General features: G+C 34.4%; 1 protein-coding gene across 2 annotated transcripts in view; it reads right to left on the bottom strand.

The window, feature by feature from the left end:
* EDEM3 (ER degradation enhancing alpha-mannosidase like protein 3) overlaps positions 1–23,902 on the bottom strand; it is a 50,763-nt gene that overhangs the window by 5,269 nt on the left and 21,592 nt on the right. Inside the window, exons 9-19 of one of the 2 annotated variants that reach the window (XM_039881248.1) lie at positions 21,023–21,120; positions 19,378–19,503; positions 19,074–19,157; positions 17,678–17,761; positions 17,017–17,141; positions 12,875–13,040; positions 12,467–12,621; positions 11,424–11,580; positions 9,275–9,466; positions 7,803–7,968; positions 5,187–5,372 (exon numbers count right to left, since the gene is read on the bottom strand). In XM_039881248.1, the coding sequence (XP_039737182.1) occupies positions 5,187–5,372; positions 7,803–7,968; positions 9,275–9,466; positions 11,424–11,580; positions 12,467–12,621; positions 12,875–13,040; positions 17,017–17,141; positions 17,678–17,761; positions 19,074–19,157; positions 19,378–19,503; positions 21,023–21,120 (1,539 nt within the window). The remainder of the gene's footprint in view (positions 1–5,186; positions 5,373–7,802; positions 7,969–9,274; positions 9,467–11,423; positions 11,581–12,466; positions 12,622–12,874; positions 13,041–17,016; positions 17,142–17,677; positions 17,762–19,073; positions 19,158–19,377; positions 19,504–21,022; positions 21,121–23,902) is intronic. The other variant, XM_039881249.1, reaches the window with a different exon arrangement.

The raw sequence follows: 23,902 nt of genomic DNA, 5'->3' as shown, positions 1-23,902 counted from the left end.
AGATTGTATTAATCTAGTTTACAAGCATAGGAAAAGGTGTAGGGCTACTTCATCTAGATATATAGCTTCTGCTTTTGGCAAAAAAATTACCCTAGTGTTACATATTATACAATATTATTTTGGAAATCTAACTGATACAATAGGATAATGGAGTAGTCAGTGTAGATATAGGAAAAGGAAAGATTAAATTGTATTTGCAGATTGTGTTGCACACTTATACTCGAAGCAATTCAATTTTTAAAAACACTATTAAGATCAAAGAATTTGATTAAAAGGGTAAAAATCAAATAAATAGGCAAATACCAATAACCCCTATATAGCAGCAGTAACTGGTCTTTTCATAATGAAAATAAAAGGCAACAAAACACAGAATTAAATTTATTATGAAAGATACAAGGCCCATATTGCTTAATTCTACAAAATCTTAATGAAAACATAAAACAAGATCCGACTAAATTTACAAGTGTATATTTCTGGATGGAAAGTCTCAATATTTAACAAAATTTTCCCATTTACATGGAAAGTGTGCAATTATATGATCCAAAATAAATCTCATTTCTACTTCTTTTTGTTTTACTTTTGGGACCAGAAAGAATTATTTTTAAATTATTTCTGGATTCCTGTGGAAGAATATACATCAAAGAGAAATCAAGAAGTTCTGAAAAGAATTAGGGAAGAGCTGCCTTCTCAGATATTAAAATGTATTCAAAACAGCAAACTGTTTTATAATTGGCACCAGAATGAAGAGATTAGTGGAAAAGAGCAAGTCCAGAACAGATCAAAATACATAAATATTTGATATATAGCAAAGAGGCAACGATCATTAAAGTAAAAATGGCGCCTGGAGAAGTACAACAGAAAGAGAGGAGTGTCTGCCACGCTGCCACGGGCTCCGTTCCGAGGTGCCTGTTGTCACCAGGTGGAGTTCTGCAGTTGTATAAGCAAACAACTGACCACAGAGTTAAATTCCGGAACGATGTGCCAGAAACAGAGGAAGCAAAAAAAGCGTGAAGAAAATCTCCAGATACAAAGAAAAGAAAATTAAGTTTTAATAATAAAAGGACAATGGAATCTTAGGCAAAGACTTAGAGACTGGCTGTTCTATAATCATTCATTCATCTCTGTAACCAGTGTTTACTGAAAACAAGGAATGCAGAAATGAGAAGCAGGTAAAGAAGTAAAATGTAATACAAATGTCAAAGTGGAACGATATCAAAAAGACAACCTTCAATTTTACCTACGAGATAAGATAAAATTTCATAAAGATGATGGCATTTAAACTGGATAGCTAGGTTGGCTAACTGTTCTCAAAGAAGCAAAGGGCCATGGGCACAGAGACAGGACCTGAGAGGCATTTCCAAAAGGAGGGGTGTGATCTCGCCCATGCAAAAATGCGTGAGAAAACACGCTACATGTGGCTGGAGGAGGGAGGGTAGGAAAGAATCGATTCTGCTACCAAGAATGACCGGGATGCTCCTTTCCTGCCAAAGAGGTCACGTGCATACATACCGATTTTTCTCCTCAGAACTGAATCCCTTTCAACAGCAATCTAAGTTCTAAAGTTCAACTTCGGGACTCGTTTACCCCATCAACTTCAGTGGGCGACGATCTTAGGACAAGTGACTAACACTGCCAGGCTTAAATCTTGACCCGTTTAAACCAGGGGACCTTTTCTTTTCTTTCCTCCATTTTCTGTGTCTCTCTATAGCAGACGCAGATAGAGGAGAGGCCCTGAAAACCTGTCCGCCGCTCTCGAGGCATGGCGGGTGCTGCGGCTTCTGCAACCTGCAAGCATGATAATGTCCTGAAACTTTAAAATGCTTGATTTTTTTTTTTCCCCTTGAGAAACAAGAGAAAAAAATTGATTCTTATAAACTGTTTCTATTTAGATTTTGTCTGTGGGCACAGAGTTGGAATTAGCATCCAGCACCTTTGTAAACCTGACATTCTGGAAAGATGAGACACGTGAGAGATGTGGTATGAAAACTCCTATGGCTCACTTAACCTTTGGAAGTGTGACTGGTTTGACTTGGAGAAGCACCATCTCCACTTGATAAATTACTAATTCTTTGCTTCTGACGAAGAATATGCACAGTTTTCCCCCTTATCGAGGGGACACGTTCCAAGCCCCGCAGTGGACATTCGAAACTACAGATAGTACCAAACCCCATATGTATCATTTTTTCCCCAAACATAATACCTATGATAGAGTTTAATTTATACATTAGCCACAGTAAGAGACTAACAATAACTCATAATAAAACAGAACAATTATAGTAATATACTGTAATAAAAGTTATGTAAATATGGTCTTCCAAAATATCTGATAACTGATCTGGCTATTAAGTGACTAATGGGTGGGGAGTGTATACAGAGTAGATACGCTAGATGATTCACATTCAAAAAGGCAAGCAACTGAAAACATGAATTCTTTTTGGAATTTTCCATTTAATATTTTTGGACTGTGGCTGACTATGGGTAACTGAAACCATGGAAGGCAAAACTACGGAGAAGGGGGGATGACTGTAATAAGGTATCTGGACACTTCTGCCAGCAGATAGGACTATTGCAGACTTTTCTGTATTAATGGCTGGGACTTATCATCAGAATAAAAAGGTGGGAGTGGGGGCTTATTCTAGGGCTTCTATTTTCTGTATTAATATGTGGGAAGAATTGCTCAGTCAAAACTATGTGACTTTATAAGGGAATATGTATTTGTGGGATGAGATTTTTAGAAAGGGCAATCTGGAGGACATTTTGTTGTTCAGATCTGAAGGATGCTATTATCTAGTGTACTTCCATAATCCTATCTAGTACCCTTGATGGTACAATATGCCCAGACAGCTAGCTGGGCAATAAACAAGAGGTGCCCCCTTGGTCTTGTTCAGTGTTTCTCAAAGTGTAGCTGAGCACGATTACCAGGGATGCTTATTTAAAATTTCAGATTCTGATCCACCGCGTTCAGAGAGTCTGATTCAATATTCTGTAGTTGGATTCAGTAAGCTATACTTTTAACAAGTCCATCAGCTGATTCTGACGCAGAAGAGAAACATGTATGCATGCAGTAATGGCACAGCACAAATTAATGATAACCATTACAGACATTAACTTCTTAGGATATTTTCCTAAGTGAATAAAGTAGTTAATTTAATAAAACTATTATCACTGATTTTTGTTACACTGATAAATATTGAAAATTATACTACAATTTGTTACTGATTTAGTTAATATAGCTGTACAGTTCTTGAAAGAAGGGGAATTTTTAAAAACTTTATCAAAATCTCACTTTATAATAAAATCACAGTTCAATAAATTTATAGCCAATAAACTTTAAAATATATATAGTTTAAAAATGCTCCTTTACTGCAAGGTTCTTAAGGGAATAATACTGTTCAGATAATTTTTTTTTTTTTTTGGTAGTAGTAGTAGAATTTATCTTTTCATATATCCTATCTCTGCTACAGGAAACACATGCTTTCACATAATCTCAGAGTCCTAACCCCATGCACCTCTACAAACAGGAGCTTTTAAAACAAGCTGATATTTTAAATAGTCTACATTGTAGTCAAAAAGTGATCAAAAGTAATACATGCCAAAACGACGTCTTTGTTAGTGACTCTTGCATGGACACAGACTAGTGAATTCATATTATATGGGATATTTAATTTATAGGATTTGCTATGACAGGATCAATAAAGTATTATGGGACCACTGACTAGACATGAAAATAATCTAATTATATTAAACCAGATATTATCATGGTATCCGCTGAAACAAAATTATATATATATGTACATGTGCGCACTCACGTGTTATGTATGTGTGTATGTACACATACACATATACATATATACATATATATATAATTTAAGGCTTATTAATGCAAGATACTTACTACTATTAATAATGTAGCTTGGAATCATTTTACCTTTTAATATTGCTGCTGAAATTCCAATGGTAGCACAGAACAGGGGGGAAAAAGCAAAGGCATTAAAGAGTTACATGGAATAATAATTTGCCTGTGTCTGTTGTGCCTAAATGCATATAGGTAGGAAGGAAGACCTGAGTTTAGAAAAAGGGCTCAGAAAAAACATCAGGTACATAAGAGGGCTAAAGAAGATTAGAAATCCCTTCTAATCCATTCAGCTTCCATCTATAACATCCTTACGTACAAATATCTTACTCATTCCACGGCTCTTAAATAGTTAACGTTTGAAAGAACCTCAAATAAGGCAATACAAGAAGACAAGACAAAACTTGATCTGGCTAGTATTAGATTACTGCTAAACTTTTTTTTTACTGTTCCATTTGGAGGTTATAATGAATTGAATCAGTTCCCTACACATCTGTTAAACAAACATCCCAGGGGATTCAACAATCCTATATACACTATACAACTTTATCCATTTAAGAAGGATGGGAGGAGTATAGCTCTGAATGTGTCTCCAGTGGATAAGAAAGGCTGCCATCATGAGCAGGATCACAGTCTGTGTCTGATGGTTCACTTTCCCTCATTCCTCCCTACCGCTGGGTGTGAAACTACAAAAGAATACTAGTAAGACCTCACATTTATACAGTAATTTGGGTTTTAAAGAGCTTTCAAGTTACTAACAAACATTTTGGCCTACAGAGAACAATATACTCTCATGAATTAACAAGGCGTGCTATCTTGTTCTTCAGCCATCTATAAATAGATGTCAGTGGAGAGAAGCTGCTAGATTTCTATTGCCATCACCATGACAGTGGTCATTTGATTATAGGTGGCCTGGTGAAACCCAATTACTATTATATTGTATACAACACCATTCTATACAATCTCTTTTTATACCTTATAAAAGAAATGTTAAGATGTAATATTAGTGAAATTCAGTGGTAAAGATCTGTGGATGTTAAAATGACTCTCTTGATGTAATCTCTTGTATTTTTATCACTGAGCAGAATCACAGCAAAAATGATATATTACATATTAAAATATAATTCTAAAAACATCCTAACTTGGCAAACAAAGCCAAATAAATGTTTCACTACTCTTATTTCCAAAAGAAAAATATATTTTGAAACCATCTTCTAAAAATTTTACTTATTTTACCAGTGAATCAAAAATAATTTTCTGTGACTCACGTTTGTTATCAAATTGGTAAAATTAATGCTAAACTGTATGAAAACCAAATGACTTTGATTCTTACCTCGATCTTTTGCTTTGTCAGAAAGGAGCACTTCCACCTCGTCATAATCCCGGAGAGCATCCAGTATGATGCTCCCTTCTTTACTGAATAAGAACAGCATGGGGATCTTGATGTCATCTGTGTCTTTGCCATCGCCCGCCATCTGGAACAGAGGGGCAGTATCACTGCTGCTCCCCTCATTGTCATCTAGCCAGAAAACGGATACAGAAAACACAGAAACAGTAGTCCATTAAAAAGGTCTATCTACCAGTCTTTACCGATTTTTACCTGTTGGCGGCATTAATTTTATGCACCAAAAACCGTAAAAACAAACATACTTTGGGGGCCCGCTAATTCTACTCCTAGAAATTAATCCTGAGGAAATAATTCAAAAGCAGCAAAATGACCAATGCCCACAGAAGTTTACTGGAGTGCTAGTTATGATTGTGAACTGTCAACTATTAGAAGTAAATTATAATGATGGAACACACACAGAAAAACAAAGTATTATTACATGAAAAAGGGAGAATACAAAATTCTATGATTATGACTATAAAAATTTCATATGCTTATGAAAAAGCCTAGAAATAAAAAAATTTAAAGATGTAGACAACAAAGACAGAACTATGAATAAAATTTCATTGTTCTTTACAATTTCTTCTACTGGCATTATTTTCTTTTGCAAAACTACAAATTGATAGTTTTTTATATACTATTCACAAATAATAATGATGACTAGAATGGTTTTTCCTCTGTAAGTTGAATTACGTACTACTGCTATTTTACACTGGTTAAATAACAGTAGTAGGGCTGCTAAGTACTGTTTTTCTGGCAATGCCGTCATGCCCATCCCTAATCTCACGCGCCAGTCTCCCTGGAGAACCTGCCTGTCCTTCTCAGGAGTTTGCTCCGACGGGCCCTGCTAAGTGGAGAACACTATGCAGGATTCACCCCCTTAACCAATAACTGAGTAGACAAAGGATGGCTACCTGAACCTCAGTCTTTCTGGGGGACCTAGAAGCTGCACGCAGAAAGACTGTTTCAGGTAGCAGTGGGGATGGACATTTTGGAACTGGGGAGTGGAGAGGGAGCAGGCTGTTGAGAAGCTGGATAATGAAGCAGAACTGCAGAGACATGCAGCATTCTGCTGTCTGTATCTCCGGGAAGACCAGAGACAGAGATGCAAAAAATGCGAGCTAGCATGGTTCCTAATGATTCTACCTTCCCACTTCTACTTCCTTAGAATGCTCAGTTATATTTCTTACTCTTATATTCCATGAAAATAATTCATTTCCACATAGTAAACAAACCTCCCTTCTTAAACGAGCTTAAATTGTCTCTTGCATCCAAATGATTGCTGAGATAATTTGTACTTCTAGTGTTTGCAATAAAAAACAACTAAGTCCCAGTTTGCTCATTTATATACAATTAAAAGCAGTAAAAAATAAACAAAATGCCTCATCAGGAACAAAAATACTTAGGGGAAAGATGTCACAAGTTGCCCTTTAAAAATGAAAATTTCTAAGAATAAGGATCATTGCCTCTTATTTACCCACTGATTAAAGTTACTAAGCAGAATTTCTTCTAATACTTAAATTTATGCATTCATTAAATCAACATCGGAGTGCCCATATGGGATAATCAAAAGGAATAGTAAATAATTTTTTACTGAAATAATAATATTTTAAATGTCTTAATTTTTACTTACCCTGAATTCAAAAAGGAAATCTATCCTAATTAGAAAGAAAAAATTAAAATGGATTTCCTCTGTGAGAGGAGCTACACAGAAGAACTAACTTCACAATTAGGATGTGCCCTTGGGTCTTCCAGTTCTTTCTGAATGTAAATTCTTATTTACTTAAAGCACAGAAATATTTATATTTTCCCTTATAGTCATGGCCTGCTTGTCATGATATAAGTGATTTTCTATGAAAGATAAAAAAGCAAAGCATGCTGGTTCAAATACGTGAGTGAATTATCTGAAAGTCTGTAATTTCAGTGGGGAAAGACCCAAAGAGATAAAAATTTGCTAGCAAATAGTGCTTATACCTATGATATTATGCTATTATGCTAAGAAATGTTATATATATTATTTTCAAACCTTATAGCCACCTAAAAGATACTTATTATCAATTTCACCAGAACTCAAAAATATTCTACTGAATATAAGTAATGTAAAGCTGGGCCAAGGTTACACCACAATTTTGTGGCAGGGCCAGGAACTGAACCATCCTGTGTCTGACTCCGAAGCCTGCATCTCTGTGGTGGAATGGATATTTTCAGAGACTCCCACGGCAGGTGGCAGGATGTAATTCTTGCCCTAAGGGGGATGTGGATCTCATGGGCACATTTTCTTATCTGTAGTGTTGGCTGTTTTTACCACTCACCACTATCCCACCTTCATACCTGACCCCAAGTACTTTACTGGCATTAATGTACAGAAACTAGATCTAGACTTTCAAAAAAAATATGAGATACATAAAAATTGTTAACACTCATTAGATTACCTATCCGTTATGCCATTTAGTGAAGTAAAAAGAGTATGACAAACTCTTTGATACGATTTTGGAAAATAAAAGGGAAACTCCTAAAATTTTTCTCCTCTTGGTCGACAGAATGGTATGGTGGACGACTTACCGATAACAATGCCACCAATGGCTCCGGCATTCTGGATGTTGCGAGCCTTTTCTGCAAACATGCACTGTCCTCTTTGTATCAAAGCAATTTTCCCCATCACTGCCTCGGGGTTAGTAAGCTCTGAACAACCGTTGTATGGTTTACTGCTTGCAACAAATCCTCTCGTCTGTCAAAAATAAGAGTAACACCTTAAATATTCTTTTATCTTCTCAAATCACTATCTAGTCTTTAAATAAAATTCAGTACCTAGAGCTCGTTTCTTTTCTAATGATAACATATCCAATATATATTTAGCATAAACTTTTGTTGTGAGCTTTTTGCATATCACAGCACACAACCAATATTGCTATTGTACTTGGCAGTTTATAAAGCATTTTTTACAGCAATTACTAAACCTGATCTTTATAACAACCCTGAATGAAAAAATACAGATAATATTTTCATTTTACATAGCAGGAAACTGAGACTCAGGTTACAGAATTTGCTCAAAGACACAGTAAGTGGTAAAGTTGGAGCCTGCAGGTAGATTTACTATACATTCACGCCTACAACAGCAGGCAACCATTTTAAAACCATTGCTAGTTACTGGAAAAATTTTTGAAAGAGGAAAAAAATAGATTTTGTCTACATGAATCTGCAAGCAGTTCTTCCTAGGCAAACGAAATCCACAAGAGAAGTGATTTGAAAGATGTTGGTATAAAGATATTTTAATATTCCTTTAGAATGTAAATTTCACGAGGGCACAGATCTTCACTGGTTTTGTAAACTTGATAAACAGCCAACATCTAAAATAGTGCCTAGAATATAGGAGGGGCTCAATAGAGTTGTTGAATGGATGAATCAATTTATAAACCTACATAGCTTTAAAATACACACTAGAAAATGTCTAAATTAGGGGTAATATAGTTCAAACAACACAACCTTTAGATTACTAAGATACTTAGGTTCTGGTCCCAGCTCTACAATAAGTTAGATGAACCTGTGAACTGATAGGCCACGTAAGTCTTTGTTCCCTATATTAAAACTGAGAGAATGGATGAACACAGTGGTCCTCCAAGTTTGCTCAGATGAACCTCAGCATCTGCTCTCCACAGCCACTTGAGGACCTCTGCTTTTAGTTATTCCCTACATTAAGCCTGTGAGTCAGATTTTTGTTCAAAGAAAGGTTCTAATAGTTGTTAAAAAATCTGAAAACCATTTTTAGATAAATTTAAGGTATTAAATTAGAGAACAGAACAAGAATTGGATAGTACCCGAACAATATGTTAAGTAAAATCCTATAAACACATTGTATGTATAAATCATGCTCAAAATTTTCAAGATATGCTCTTATTTTACTCTGGGACATTGAATATTTATGTTTTTAAAATAAATTAGAAATGCCAAATTGGAAAACAGACTAAGAAATTAGATAGTACTTAAAAACATTTTAACATTCAATTTCCACAAGCATATATTATAGGTGCCCATACCTCTTTATGTTTAGACAGGTCTAGCCCAAACTGAGCTGGTCCAGCAGTCAATACCACCCTGCCAAAAAATGGGTGGGAAATAATTTGTACAGCTCGTGGAGGTAGCTGCTGTTCTTTTTGCTGCTGACTTGACAATTCAATCATCTCCTGCATGAACCTCAAGCCATCTTCAGCATCAATTGAACTAGCAGCCTAGGAAAGAAACAGAGACTTTTATTTCTTTCTGGAAACGTTCAACTTTTTGATTTCTTAAGTATTATTACACTCTAGCCTTCTACTCTAAATGTTTTCCTTTCAGTTTGGTTTCTACCAAGTATTTATGCCCCAATTTTTCCCCAAAAAATATTACTTCTGGAAATATTTTCTGAAAATTTCACGTGTAATTTTTATCAGTATCTCTTTCGCTATTCTATAAAGCACTTCTGATACAAACTGAGAATTGCACTTCCATCCAATGATCAAAGGCTGACTTTGCTTGCTTTCTCCACTCTTTCCCCTTTTCCCTCCTACCTGATCCATACTTCTCTTCTTTGAAATTATGAACCAACAACCAGACTAAGTTCAAAATATATTTATCAGGCACATATTATATCCCAGCACTTGATTAAGCACTGGGGAGATTTTTACATTAAGAAGTTTGTATCTAGAGGAGAGAAACATGTAAAATTAGCTTTGAAAAAATTTTTCAAGTGGGAAAGTGGACAAGGGAATGGCCGATTCTGCCAATGTGGGTCTGGGAAATATTTAGAAAGACATTTGAGTTGAGTCTTAATGTAGAAAAGCTGAAGAACACCTGACTAGAAAAAGATGAATTCCTGACACTTTACAGAAAAAGACAATGAGACCAACTTGATAGGAGTTAGAGGATAGAGAAGAGTGAGGAGATAGAGACGGTCAAGCCTATCCTAAGATTTCTAGTTTTGGTGACTTAAGTGAATGATAACAGGGTCACAGGAGAACAAAAAGGAGGAGAGATGAACAGAGGTGAGGGCAGGAAGAGAGAATTCAGGTTTGGACAGACTGAGACTGAGATGCAGAAATGTATGACAGGTAAATCAAAGTTGGGTTTAAGAGTAAAGTTAGGAATCAGGGTTACATATGTATATCTAAGAAATCAAGCGTACAAAGATGGCAGCTGAGCTTGTAGAAACAGATGGAACTGTTAAAGAAGAGTAGAGAGAAAAGAGCATGATCCAGATTCTTTGGCAGTGCCTACACTGAGCGGTTGTGCCAAGGAAGAAGAGCTATAAAGGCAGCTTCAAAGCAATGAACAGAAAAGTGGAAAGACATACGCTATGGAATGTCCTAGAGCCCAAAAGAGGGTTGTTTTAAAAAGAGGTCAGTCAGCAGTTACAGGAAAGTTCGATCACATAAGGATTAAGAAGTCACTGGATGGCAATTATGTCACCTAAATGAAATCAGTGTTATTAGAACTGCCACTCTCACTACTGAGGAAGCAGGCAGAATACTCTTTAAGTAAGGACGGATGTGGCAAGAACAGAGATGAGACAGGAATCTGACGGGAAGGTAAGGTTGTGTGAAGGCTGAACTTGAGATTTAGGGATACCTGATTATGGTTCTAGGTTGAAATTATTTAGCAAACTATGTAGTTTTCTCAGAATTAATATACTAATAAGGTGAATAATTTAAAGATCTCACGTTACAAAAACTTTTTAAAAATCAATAAAAATTTCACAAAAAGGCATGTTATCTTTCCTAGGACTAGACAAATAAATGCAAATTTTGATTTCTATACTGAATAAAATACTTAAGATTCTGCAGCTGTTTAGAAACTAAAATAGTATAAAATATAGAGATATAAATATTAAAACTATTAGCTCTTAAGATTATGCTCTAAAAAAATAGTAGAAATACAAGGGACTGAGAAACAGAAAACTTAGATCTGAGTCCTACATTTGACTTTATTAATTTAAGCAAATTACATAACTACTTGTAATTTAATTGGTTTATACTATGAAGGGGTTAAATTATATGGCTTTCCAAAATATTTCCAAGTCTTAAAATTCTGATTATCTAACTTTAAATCACATATTAAAATTTTTTAAAAAGCCAAATATCATTATCTTATTAAAACTAATGAGACCAGAAAGGGCAGAGATGGAATCTGATTAGTACAGCGATGTCTTACTTGGATTGCATGTTGAACCAACTGGACTCTCCCGTCTTTGAGGTGAATCAAACTCACCCCCATCTTCTTCAAGATTTCTAAGTGCTCAGGGTTAGTGGCCATGAAATCTCTGGCTCTCAGAGGGGGTTTAGCTCCACTCCTGAAACTCTCCTCTCTGCTAAAAGTAATTATAGGCAAGGCTTAAAAAACTACAAATCAAAACTGGGGAAAAACATAAAGCAAATAAAAATAATGTTAGATATTTGCAAAATTGCTAGTTTTAGAACTAGTAAAAATGGAATAACTGGAAATAGGTATTTGCCTATGTAACAGGTTATTAATAAGTAGCACAGCTTTCAAATATAATGTTTTACAGTTATAAAATCATATATATTACCTATAAGGTAGTATTACTCATCAGAATTATGACCATTTGAAAGTACAGAACAGGTTGGCTCTGGGATTTGTTATTACTGCCATCTTCCTCAAAAAAACAGATTTTTCTCCCAGTATTTTAAAGGCGAAACAATAGTTATATAAGTGAATGCCAATATTCACTTTAACATTTTATTTTTATTTCCTAATAATGGTCTTTCTAATGTAACTATTTGGAAGAAAATGAACTCATTAAGGCAAAACTTGTATTAACATCCAAGAATAACTACCTCATCAAAAAATAAAATCAAACTAAACAAAGACTATATTTGCACTACATAAAAACTACATGTAAAAGGAAAAACATTTTCTACTTTACAAGACATGAAAATATTTGATGAAAATATTCTGTATAAAAATGAGCTACACAAGTTGAAAACTATTATTTGCTGCCAGTATTATTACTTAGTTCATTAAATAAAAGACAGAAAATTTCCATAATAAAAAAGACATTATTACAGAATAAACTTTGCTATCTAACTTTACCAGTAATTTTTATTTTAGTCAATGATAACTACATACCTCAACATTTTGATCTAAATGAATGTCTTCTTGGTTATATGTCCCTTACGTTCTCTGTCATTTATCAAGAACTGTGACATAAACATATATAAAATAAGACATCTTACACTCTGATGATGCCTCTAGGACAGCTCTTATCCACCACATTTTTCAAGGGTTCACGAATGCTCTGAGCATACAATGGGTCATTAGGGAACAGAATCTGAGTATTTGGACAAGTCCAGTCAAAATTACTGTCATCCAGTTCTGTATATTCTGAAGTCTACAACATAAAAGAATGGTATGTGAATGAAAATGATTATTTTACTTAATATTATAGTTTGTTCAAAGGAAACATTAAATAAAATGTAAGTGTATATAGGATGCAATAAAAAGGAAAAATAAGAAAACATCGTGTACTTTTCCTCCTACATTTATTGAATTCTAGTCATGGATTACTTGTCGCTTGGAAAAATAAAACAAACACAGAGAAGTAAAAAAGAGAATAAGACATTTGATTCAAAAACATAACCTACTGTGTTCTTCTTAGAGATGCTTTGATTTGTAGTAGAGAGCCAAAGAGGTAACAGATGAGCTTCTGTGGTGAAGATGTAATCTTCTATGTCAAAAATAATGTCTTCTTTATCCGCAAATAACAGGTAAAGATATTTAAACATTTCAGCCAAGAAGAATGAATCCATTCTAAAATAAAAGGTCACAAATACATCTAAGAACATAAAAGTATCCAAATCATCTTTCTGAAAGCCACAGAGTCAAGGTCAACAGCCCTATCTACACCAATTTAGATGTCCAAGGAATTATGGAATCTCTCTATCTCCTGGTGGTAACAGCCTTGACTCCAGGTATTTTCCAAGGAAATAAAGACCAGAGGGGCTGCCTACCACATAGGTACACCAAATCTTGTCAATACTGCAGACAAGATTTTCCCATTGGCTTTCCAACGAGGAAGATTTTTCCATTCCTTCTATAGAAAACCAATAGCAGAGAGGTAATGCAGATAAACTTTACTGCTGAGAACCATATAATCTTCAATTAATATTAATTGAACTAGATGAAAAAATATAATTTGATGGAATTTATTATGCAGCCATTTCAGTGATAAACAAGAAGGCTTTAAAGGTAAAGAAAATTGTTTACAAAAATTGCATAAAAAAATACAACACAAAATCACATGGACTATATATAACTTTGTAAATTTTAAATACCTGTCAAGAAGGGAATACGAAGAAATAAGGGGATAATGTTTTAATAAACATTTTAAGAAAAGCTTTAATAAAATTAAAAGTGGCAGAAAAAGAGCACAGCTTTTAGATGGAGTTATAGCAACCTGAAATTTAATTAAATTATTATCTCCCAAAGCATTCTAGTTTTGGGCAGTAATAAATAACCTGTTTACTGGACAGGCTGCATAGTTTCACAGCTGTGGCCAAGCACAATTCCTGGCACACAGTAGGCCCTCAATAAAAATTTTTTAAATCGAATGCAAGTTTAAAATGCATTACTAAATAATGAACTGGAGAGGCAGTGGAACACAGTGGTAAAAAACAGGGGCTTTAGAAATAGAAGAGACCTCCCTCTGACTCTCTACGAGACAAGCTATAAAGACTGTGAGCTTTAGTTTATTCTTCTGGAAAGGACATAACAATTACATGCCTAATATTAGTGTAAAAACTAAATGAGATCCTGTATGCCAATTATATAGCATAGAACCTGGCATACATACGAATTCAAAAATAGGGCTATCATTATTTGTCCTACACATAAATGATGTTTTATTTGGGAACAAAAACTCACCTGTAATGTTTCAAAACTTTTTAAACATTTTGGGTGTTTATCTTTATAGAACAATAAAATACTTCCCTGTCAACCTGCAATACACTTTCGATAATTTGACATTTTTCTGGAGGACTGACAGTTATCATGAGCAAATGCTTGAGAACTGCAGACTCGTGAGCAAGATGTTGATTTTTAGCAAATTCTAGAACTGATAACGAAACAAATGATTTGTAAACACTTGGAAAAGAATAGAGACATGGTAAGATCACTACAGTATGAGTTGGGTAAACCTAGCAAGTGGGGTATCTTATATAATCTAATTTATATTAAAAAACAATAAACATATAAACAAATGCAAACACAGTCATTAAAAATGTGTCAAATTGCCAACAGTGCTTCTCTTAGGGTGGGCAAGTAGGGAAAGTGTCGTAGGGAAGATTTTCATATTCTTTTGGCCATTTAAATTCTTTCCAGTGATCATCTATTAGGGAAAAACAGATATTTCCATTTTGAAAACTGTGTGTGAGTGTGGACACCGGTGAGCCAGACGACAGCACTGGCAGATCTGTGGGAAGTAGGCCACCGAATGCAAAGGGCTTGTAATCGAAAGCGCCCAGGTGCCATGCCATGCCGTGTCTTTCCAACATTCTTCCCAAAAATTCAGATGAAAATTTTTTAAGGCATGCTTATCTAAACCGTAGATCACTAAAAACAGGTAGTTCAGCTAAAATATTAGATGACTGAGATGAGATTCAAGCTCTTTTTTGTCTAAAAACACACAAAAAAAACAACAAAGTATGAAATTTTGCTGGGATAAGGATAAAGTTTTAAGTTCACACTAAAAAAAAAAAAAATCAGTTGCTCAAGAGCACGGTGGAGAACATCCTTTTGTCATCTAGTCATAGTTAAGTATCTGAGGTCAACTGACCATAAGGTCACCATGAGTTGAACATAACAAAGCTGCTAAAAAAACTAATAACACAGTATGATGATTAGTAGTTCTCAACCTTTTGTTGAACCAAATGCAGCTGAGAGGCACAATGTGGCCATGACTGAGCTGATGAAGCGGTGATCAACTGGGTAGAGAGTGTAAGCCCATCAACCCCACAGAGAACTAACAACTTGGTGCCTGCATCTAGGTGGTAACAGTGCTGCTGTGTCAGGCACGTCGTGAGGTGGTTAATTCTGGACATGATATTTTAAGAGACACTCTATCACCTGAATATAATCAGAAGGGGGCAAAGCCAGTGGTAAGAGGTCCAAAAACAATGTCATATAAGGAAAATTCAGTAGGTGGGAAAAGTTGTTAAATTTAAAAAACTGGAACTCTCTAAACAGAATAAATCACATCTTCCTCTATAATTCCTCAACTTGCTACTCCTCTTTCCACTACAGCACATATCACATGGCTGTGAGTATTTCTTTACATACCTATTTTCTTCACTGACTACAGATTCTAATTTATCTTTGCATCCTTATACCTAAGTACAGTACCTGGCATACAGTAAGTGATTAATTATTGTTCCTTGAATGAGCTGCCAGTATAGTATTGTGGTCAAAAGCCAATCTGCCTTGATTAAAATTCTGACTTAACCTTATTAACATGTCACCTTGAGCAAGTACCCTAACCTTTCTGTGCCTTGGTTTCTCCATCTATAAAATGAAGATTATAATAGAAATTACACATCATAGGATTGTTGTAAAGATTAAATAAGTTAAACAGCAAAAGTACATAATGAGAAGAGTGCCTAGAACATAGGAAGCAGTCAATAAATGTTACAGATAAAAAACTATCTGCTTTCATTACTCGCTGTTATCTGTGTGTTTACTTTCAGAAACTTATCCATTTCTCAGCAGCTATGGTCAGGGAAGAAAATTCCAAGTCTAATAAACTATTATCTAAATACTCTGAGTGAAGGACTATGAGACAACTTGGAGAAGATGAGGGCCTCTAACCACTGCCTGAAACTGCTTTTAGCTCTTCTAATTCTTGCTCATCCTTCAGGACACAGGATCTTCCAGAAACCTTTCAGGGACTTTCACATCCCAATTTGTATTTCCTGTCCCTTTAAAACACTTATACAATGTTTTAAAGACTGTTTATCTACCTGTCCTGAGTGATTCAATGACAGAAAAGACATGTTTTCACATTTTTAATCCTCAAAAACTAGTATAACTCTGGCATGTAAGATGCCTTGACAAATATTTGTGGAATGAACATTCACTAACCAAATAAACAAATGAGCTTTAGTGTTCATTCAGAGATGTGTTGCTGTGTTCTGGACAGTTATAATAACCAGGGATAAGTGATCTCAGAATAACGGGAATGTCAGTGAACGTCACATTAACCTAAGAGTGCTTTTCATATTTCCAGTACTTTGCGCCATCTACGTCTATCTCGTACACAATGAAACAGATAGTTAGTGCTCTTCCCCAGCCCTCCAAATTAACAACGGAATAAGAATTGTTCACGACATTGTCTCTGAGGAATTCTGGACTGAACAAATCGTAATCCAGATCATCATTATCGTGACAATTTCTAACATTTTACATAATAACAAAAACTATTAACAAAGGAAAATAACCTCAACATCCCTAATATTCCTAAAACCAAAGTTCTGATATTTAACATCATTTATTCATCTATTTAAAAATCATTTGAACATCTACTGTGTGCCAGGCACTATGATAAAAATATAAACTTTTCAAACAATCTTAAATGAGCCTATTCAAGAGAGTTTAAAAAATAAACACAATGAACTAAGTTTGCATCTTCAAATACTCTTTGTAAAAGCGTTAAGTGTATCTGAATTCTAACTCATAGTCGCATTGTGTGTTGTTCCAGAGTTACCCAGAAGAAAGGGATTAGGAATTGTGTTACCTGTCCTCATGACTTCCGGTACGAACATCCTTCATGGCAGCAAATCCGCAAGGCACTCTAGCATATTTATTTAAATTTTCAATAAGTGTTTTCCCTACTTCAAGGTAGTAAGGGTCTCCTGTAGCCTATTAAAAAGGAGAATATATGTATATATAGCTTATATATTACCATATACCCATTCATTTATCAAGTATTTATTGAGTACCTACTAGGTGCCAGGCATTGTATCAGACACTGGAACACAAGCTACACAGAATCTGCTCTGAAAATAAGCCATGGATCTGCTTTATGGGATTACTTAAACACATAATGAGAAAGCCATTCAACTGTATAACTTAGCATTTAGACTAAATTTCTAATGCCTAAAAAGGCTGCCTGATTGAGGGAAGGCAAGAGACATGCTTTAGAAAGCAGCTCTAGAATATAAAATTTCCCTTTAAAGAAATGTTTACATAAATACTTTGAAAAGGCATAAAACTTAAGTGTCAATTCTGGCATCTTTCAATAACTTTATGGACTAGATTAATAAGAACTGTGATATACACAACCGTCATAACATTAAACAAAGACTTAAAAACCTAATTACTATTTTAAGACAGTGAGTCTCATATCCAACAGAGAATGGGAGCTAAACGGCAAAAGGAGAGGTAAATAAGCTTACTTTATATAAGAAGTAGGTACTTTCTGCAAATTCTGGCCTTAAAGGATGTTGAGCCCAATGTACCCTGAAATCTGTTGTAAATGCCTGGACAAAAACACATTCAAATAGGCATAAAAATGTGATTTAAAAAAATTAATAAGTAGTTCTAGAATATATAGCATTTAAATTAGATCACAAAAAGTAAAAATAATTAAAATATCAACAGTTTTCACCTATAAAATGAAGATTTTCATTGCTTAAAATCACAATTCATTTTCGCTAAGGCTATTTTTACTAACTAAAGGGAATTATTTTTAAAATTGTCATTTTGGCTATTAGGAAGCTTAGGAAAAACTATGAAACTGAGTATTGCCACCACATGGGTGCTGATAGTTCTACATAATTGTTTTCTTCTTTTCTCATCTCTTTTTTCTCTAAGTTATTAAGCCCCGAGGTCTCTTATGTCTACTTTAGCATTGTTTTAGTGCTTTAAAAAAAAATAAAATAAATAACAGCTTCAAGTACTGTGGAATGAGGAAGGACAGTATTTAAAAATAAAACTAGTCTCACCTGCAATGTATTCAATAACAGAGTCAACTTTTTTTTTAAAAAAAGATAACAATAAAAACAAAAACCTTTATGGGAACCAAATAAAACTCCATATATGATAAGATGTACTTAGTTGAAACCTCAGTTTATTCTGAATGCATAGGAATTTTCTACAATGAACAGTTCTAAACACCTGAAGGCTAATAAAGCTATACTTTCTAAAGTGAACACTTTAGGAAGTATTCAAGTTGGTGGCATGTTTAGATAGCTCATAGAAAGTAGCGAATAAGCAGGGACATACATGAATTTGGAAACTTTTAATGGTACATTTCTGGAAAGCCAAAAGGGATGCTATTAAAATCTAACCATATGAAGCTAGCAAGAATATTTATTACTGATATAATGTATAAACCGGGAAGAATAATTCTCAATCAGCATGAGAAGAGCTGGCAGTCCCCAAATTTCCAGGAAGCATGTGTGGTCAGCAGAAGTATATTCAGTGTATACTATTTTCATAAAATAAGCTTTAGAAAATTAAAAGTAAAAAGGTCTCCCTAGCTGGTGGGTGTATGTAAAAGAAAGAAACAATATGGAATATGTCGTGGATTAGAAAAGGTTGAGAAATACTAATTTGGAATTTTTTTAAACATAAAATTAATAAAATGTCAGCATTACACTATACTAGACTGCTCTGAACACATGACAAAAAGAAAAAACATATATATCATATAAATTAAAAATACTTAAACTATTTAACTAGGAAAAAGTAAATAACGAAGAACAAACCAACCCTGAAGATGACATCTGTATCTTTAAATCAGCAATTTACAGTACATGTACACTAAAATTCCCAAGATTATTTGCTTACCTCTGGTAGAAAATTGTGTTTTTTAATCACCTGATATAACATTTCATGAGTTTCAATAGCAGGTCTAATATCCCCCTTTAAGACCTAGAAGTCAAAAACAACAACAAAATTACCTAATAAGAGTTGATTTTTTTTTATCTGCAATCATTACGTAGACAGGAAAATGTAGATTACTACAGTTTTGAAATGTGACTCTGATTTGGTAATTCAGTTTTAGAGATCGCAAATGCACTTAATTATAATCGCTTTATTTTAATATGGAAAAACAGCAGAGTTTTGTTTTTGGTTTTTGTTTGTTTGTTACCTGCAAACCCGGAAAAAAGGCAAGCAACGCATCCATCCAGGTCCGAGCGTTGAGCATGGGCTTGTGGATGTGCACGTCGAGCAGGAGAGGGGGCTGGCTGATATACCGCATTATGGCCTCGTAGTGCTAAGAGAGCACAGTACGTGTTCAGCAAAGGAAATGAACTACTCCGAACGAACCATGTCATTAAACAGCACTGTGAAGAAACTAACCCTAAATTTATACATAAATTTATGAATTATTAACTATGTTAATTTTTCAATTATTTGAGATAGAAATATTTCCAGAACACACTATATATACTCCCGTGTTATTTAACTTAAATAGTAAAGACTATACTTAATACAGGACCTTCAAAGGGAAGTAGGTCGGAGCATGGCTATCCTGTGGGAGATGCCCTCATGGCCCAACGGTGCTCTTATGTCCTCTTGAAATAGAGCTACAGGCTTTTGTATTATAAAATTAGTTCCGTTTTCTCCCGTGTCTAGGACGTTTGGTCCCTTCTCAGTTAATATTCTGGTGCTCACCACAACCCAAACTAATGCATCTAATCACTGCTGCCACTCTTATGATCTGTTATGTCTGCCTTTTAAGCTCTTAAAAACTATTTTCCTCCTCCTTTTATCTTCTTCTCCTAGTTATTTCTCAGCTTTGATGACAGTTTGCCCTGTTAGAGTCACTGAATGATAATGAGCCAACAAAAATAATATCCATCTTCATTCACTCCAAGGAAATCTTGTTATGATCTAACTGATGACTTATTAGGGCTCTTACTGTAGTGTTTTTTCCCCTAACTCATCGATTATTTAATAATTATTGAGTACCTGCTAGATGTTAAGGCACTGTTCTAATCACCCCATATGCATTAGCTCATTTAATCCTCTCAAGATCTCTATAAATAGTACTAGTACTCCTATTTTGTGGATAAGAGATTGAGGCAAACAGTATAAAGTTATTTGCCAAAAGTCACAAAACCAGGATTTAAACCCAGGCAGGACAACTCTCATACTTCTACTATACATACTGTCTCGTAGTAACGTGGGTGGACAAAGAAATGGTAAATTATTTCAAAAAGAATACAGTGATGCAGTTAATGAGTTTGCTGTATTAATTTCAGTGTCCTTCAATTATAGACACATACAGTCTAATCAGGTTCAAAAATACTCTTCTTCTGCCCTGAAAGTATGCCTCTGGCTCTGATCCAGACCTAAGACTCACACGCCTGCTTTTGAAATGACTACTCAAAAGTTTCTTCAAAGCCCTGCATACCTGGTGTGATCATGAACTAGGACAAACTTCCAAGATTTCAAAAAAAAAATCAAAGGAGAAAGCTAACTAGTACTCTATTCCAATAATTCTCTTCCTTGTAAAAATGAAGATTAGTAAAACTCAGATGTACATATTATATTCCTTACTGGCAGATCTTGAAAACTGATGAGATGAAAGTAAAACTACTTTGTAAACTAATTTTTGTAATATATGTAGCTTTTACCCTATCCATAACATCATCAGGGAATACTGACAAAAAAACTACTACGCATATAGAAATAGTTATTTTTCAGAATGTCACTCAGATAATTGAGTTTCTCTCAAAATCTGGCACTCAAATTGGCTCTAAAGTCAATACAAAATCGGATCAACTTACTGTATTAAATCGTTCCAGAAAACTGTCATCTCCAAGCAAGACATAGGCTTTCAATAGATATTCATAGTAGGAATCAATGCCTGCTCCAACTCCACTATCTGTGCAAAATACATATAAATGTGGTTCATACTAAAAAAGCCAAAAATTCTTTACAGAGCTTAAGGTACTAGTACACTAAGAATGAAAAATTAGTCTAAACATGAAACTTTTAAGCACAAATTACACATTTACAGAAATATTAACCCTACTACATGAATAGTTCTTTTGCTGATAGTTTATATGTTAAAAAAAAAAATCTAACTTTGCAAAATTGGTTACAGGGGCCTTATTTAAAGGCAGGAAATACTAGTTTTTTTTTTAAAGCTTATTTTTCTCAATGAAGAACTCTAAAGAGGAAGCACTTGAGGGTACCACTATGCATTTTTTTGATCAGACCCTTAATCAGTAAGACATCAGTCTTTAAAGTTATAACAAATATGAGAACAAGACTGTCTGGAGGTGCCTGTTCTAATTGCTAAAACTAGCACTAACGGTTGGCTTCTTCCTCCAAGATCATCACTGAGGGCCAAGGAAAGAAAATAACAAGAAGAAAATCAAGACGCCTGATGGCAGGGGGCAGGGAAAGGGAAGGGGCAGCTTTGGCCCCGAGCGGCAGGCAGGCAGGCATGGCTATGGAAGGATCAAACAGGAGGGAAACTGCTGGCTCTCGCTCTGCTCTTGCTTCCCTGCTACCACTGCCATAAGACAAAACGTCTCCTCCCACACCTGCTACAACTCAGAGCTGTGCTCTGGGTATCCTCAGGAGTAAAATCAGCACAGCACAGAAGCCCTGCATTAAGAACTCAACAAATGAGGTGGGAACTAATTTTAGACATTCTCTTCCCTACCTTTTCCCTCCAAACTCCTAAGGCTGGTGAATTATAATTTAAATTATAATTACACTCTTAGAAACCCCTATACCCAGAGCACGCTCTAGGGCAATTAAATCCAAATCTGTATTTTTTAAAACTTCTTATAATTCACCCCTAAGATCACTGGGCCGATAGGAATTGGGGTCTGACAGTCCCACAAAATAGGTGACAAGGGAACATCAACTTTTAGGCCAAAAACACTTAAGCAGCATGAGTTTAAAAAAAAAAAAAATACTGGAACAAGAGTTTATCAGAATAAATATTAGAACAGGCAAACCAAAAAATTTAAATTAGCCTAATAAACATAGAAAAGAGCTAGGGAAGATATTAGCAAAACAAAATAATTTTTTTTAATCAAACAGAAATATATAAATAAAAATGTAACAGTTAAACTAACATAATAGATGAGATATGAAGCAGAAGGGATATAGCTGAGAGACAGATTAGCAAACTAGACCATATGTAGTAATCTTCTAAAAGAAAAAAAAAGGCAGGGGCAAAAAAGCTAAGATATATGGAGGACGGAAATAGAAGCTATTTAGATAACAGGAACTGCAAAAAGAGAGATGAATAAAAATGAAAAGGATAAAATAACTAAAAAATAAGGATGAATTTTCAGCAATTAAAAACAAGATTTTAAATAGGGCATACAGAATATCAAAATGAGAGATAAATAAGATTCTATACCTAAAATTTTAATATTTTTATAAATTTCTCTCTGCCTTTGATATTCTTAATCTTCCAGAAAGAGTATACCTTTTATACAAAGGTATAAAAATCAGTAAAATATCAGATTTTTAACAGGATGTAAGACAATAGTTGTATTTTCAAAACCTTGAAAGAATTTTAAGCAGAAAACTGTATACACAGCCAAACTGTTACTCAAATATGAAAGCATAATAAAATTATTAGACAGAAGGCCTCAGAAGCTATTAAAAGCAGCTGAAAAGAGTTTGGGATAAATAACAAAAAGAGAAACAAATCTAAAAGGTGTTGCAAGCAGTATACAAGATAAGTGACCAAGTACCTTAATAAAGTTTATCTTTAAAGAAAGAGAGTAAGACCAAAAGAAAAAAGAGAAAACATATTCATAATAAATAAGAACTAAATATCTATATGATATCAACATAATGGAGGATGAGGTCTGGGGTGGAAGGAATCAAAGGGATAGGAGAGCTTGCTAAAGTTCATGTCTTACTAGGACACAAACACAGGGTTCAATGAAACACGAAAGGATCAGAAAGAAACAGAAAAGGTTGAACACACTGAAATAATTATGATAGTATAAATAAGTCCAAATATATTGCAGACGTAGGGTAGAGTCAACGACTGTACACAGAAGTAATAGGTGGTCAAGTAAGTTGCTTTTGTCCATTCATGGGGCTTATTAAATTATCAAAAATGTCTAAGTAAAATGAGCCATGCATGAACTAATGATTAGAGTGTCATAAGCCAAGATTATTTTAAATTATTAATTGCACCTGAGTTCCAAAGCAGGTTAAAAAAAAAAAAAGAAATTGCAGAATTCTAAAGCCAGGATTTAGATTAGTTTTAGGAACACTTCAGATAAAATTTAGAAAAATTTTATACAATACTGAATAGAGGCAATAATTTTATTTTTAATATGTTCAAATTAATAATTATCTTTTTAATTTATTGAAATACAGGCAGTTATTTTTTATTTTATTTAAAATAAACCTTTTGGAAAATAGAGAAATACATAAACAGGATAATCTCAGGAATATTTTAGTATATTTCCTTCCATTCATCTATGCTTCTTTTATAGGGCTTATAAAGTCATATTCTTTATACAATCCTATATCCAACCTGTTGATTCCCATACACTGTCATGTGCTTTGTCTCATGATTCCAATTCATTTTAATAAAATTTGGTGACAGCATTGTTAAATACAGGTTGCACTTAACTAGACCTTGATTTGAGATGGCTGAGGTATTCTGATTCTCTAGT

This window comes from Pteropus medius, unplaced genomic scaffold (genome assembly GCF_902729225.1).
Source record: "Pteropus medius unplaced genomic scaffold, Ma_sr-lr_union100, whole genome shotgun sequence".
Taxonomy (NCBI): domain Eukaryota; kingdom Metazoa; phylum Chordata; class Mammalia; order Chiroptera; family Pteropodidae; genus Pteropus; species Pteropus medius.
Note: the sequence above shows the minus strand (reverse complement) of the source record. Positions and strands in the feature narration are given on the sequence as shown.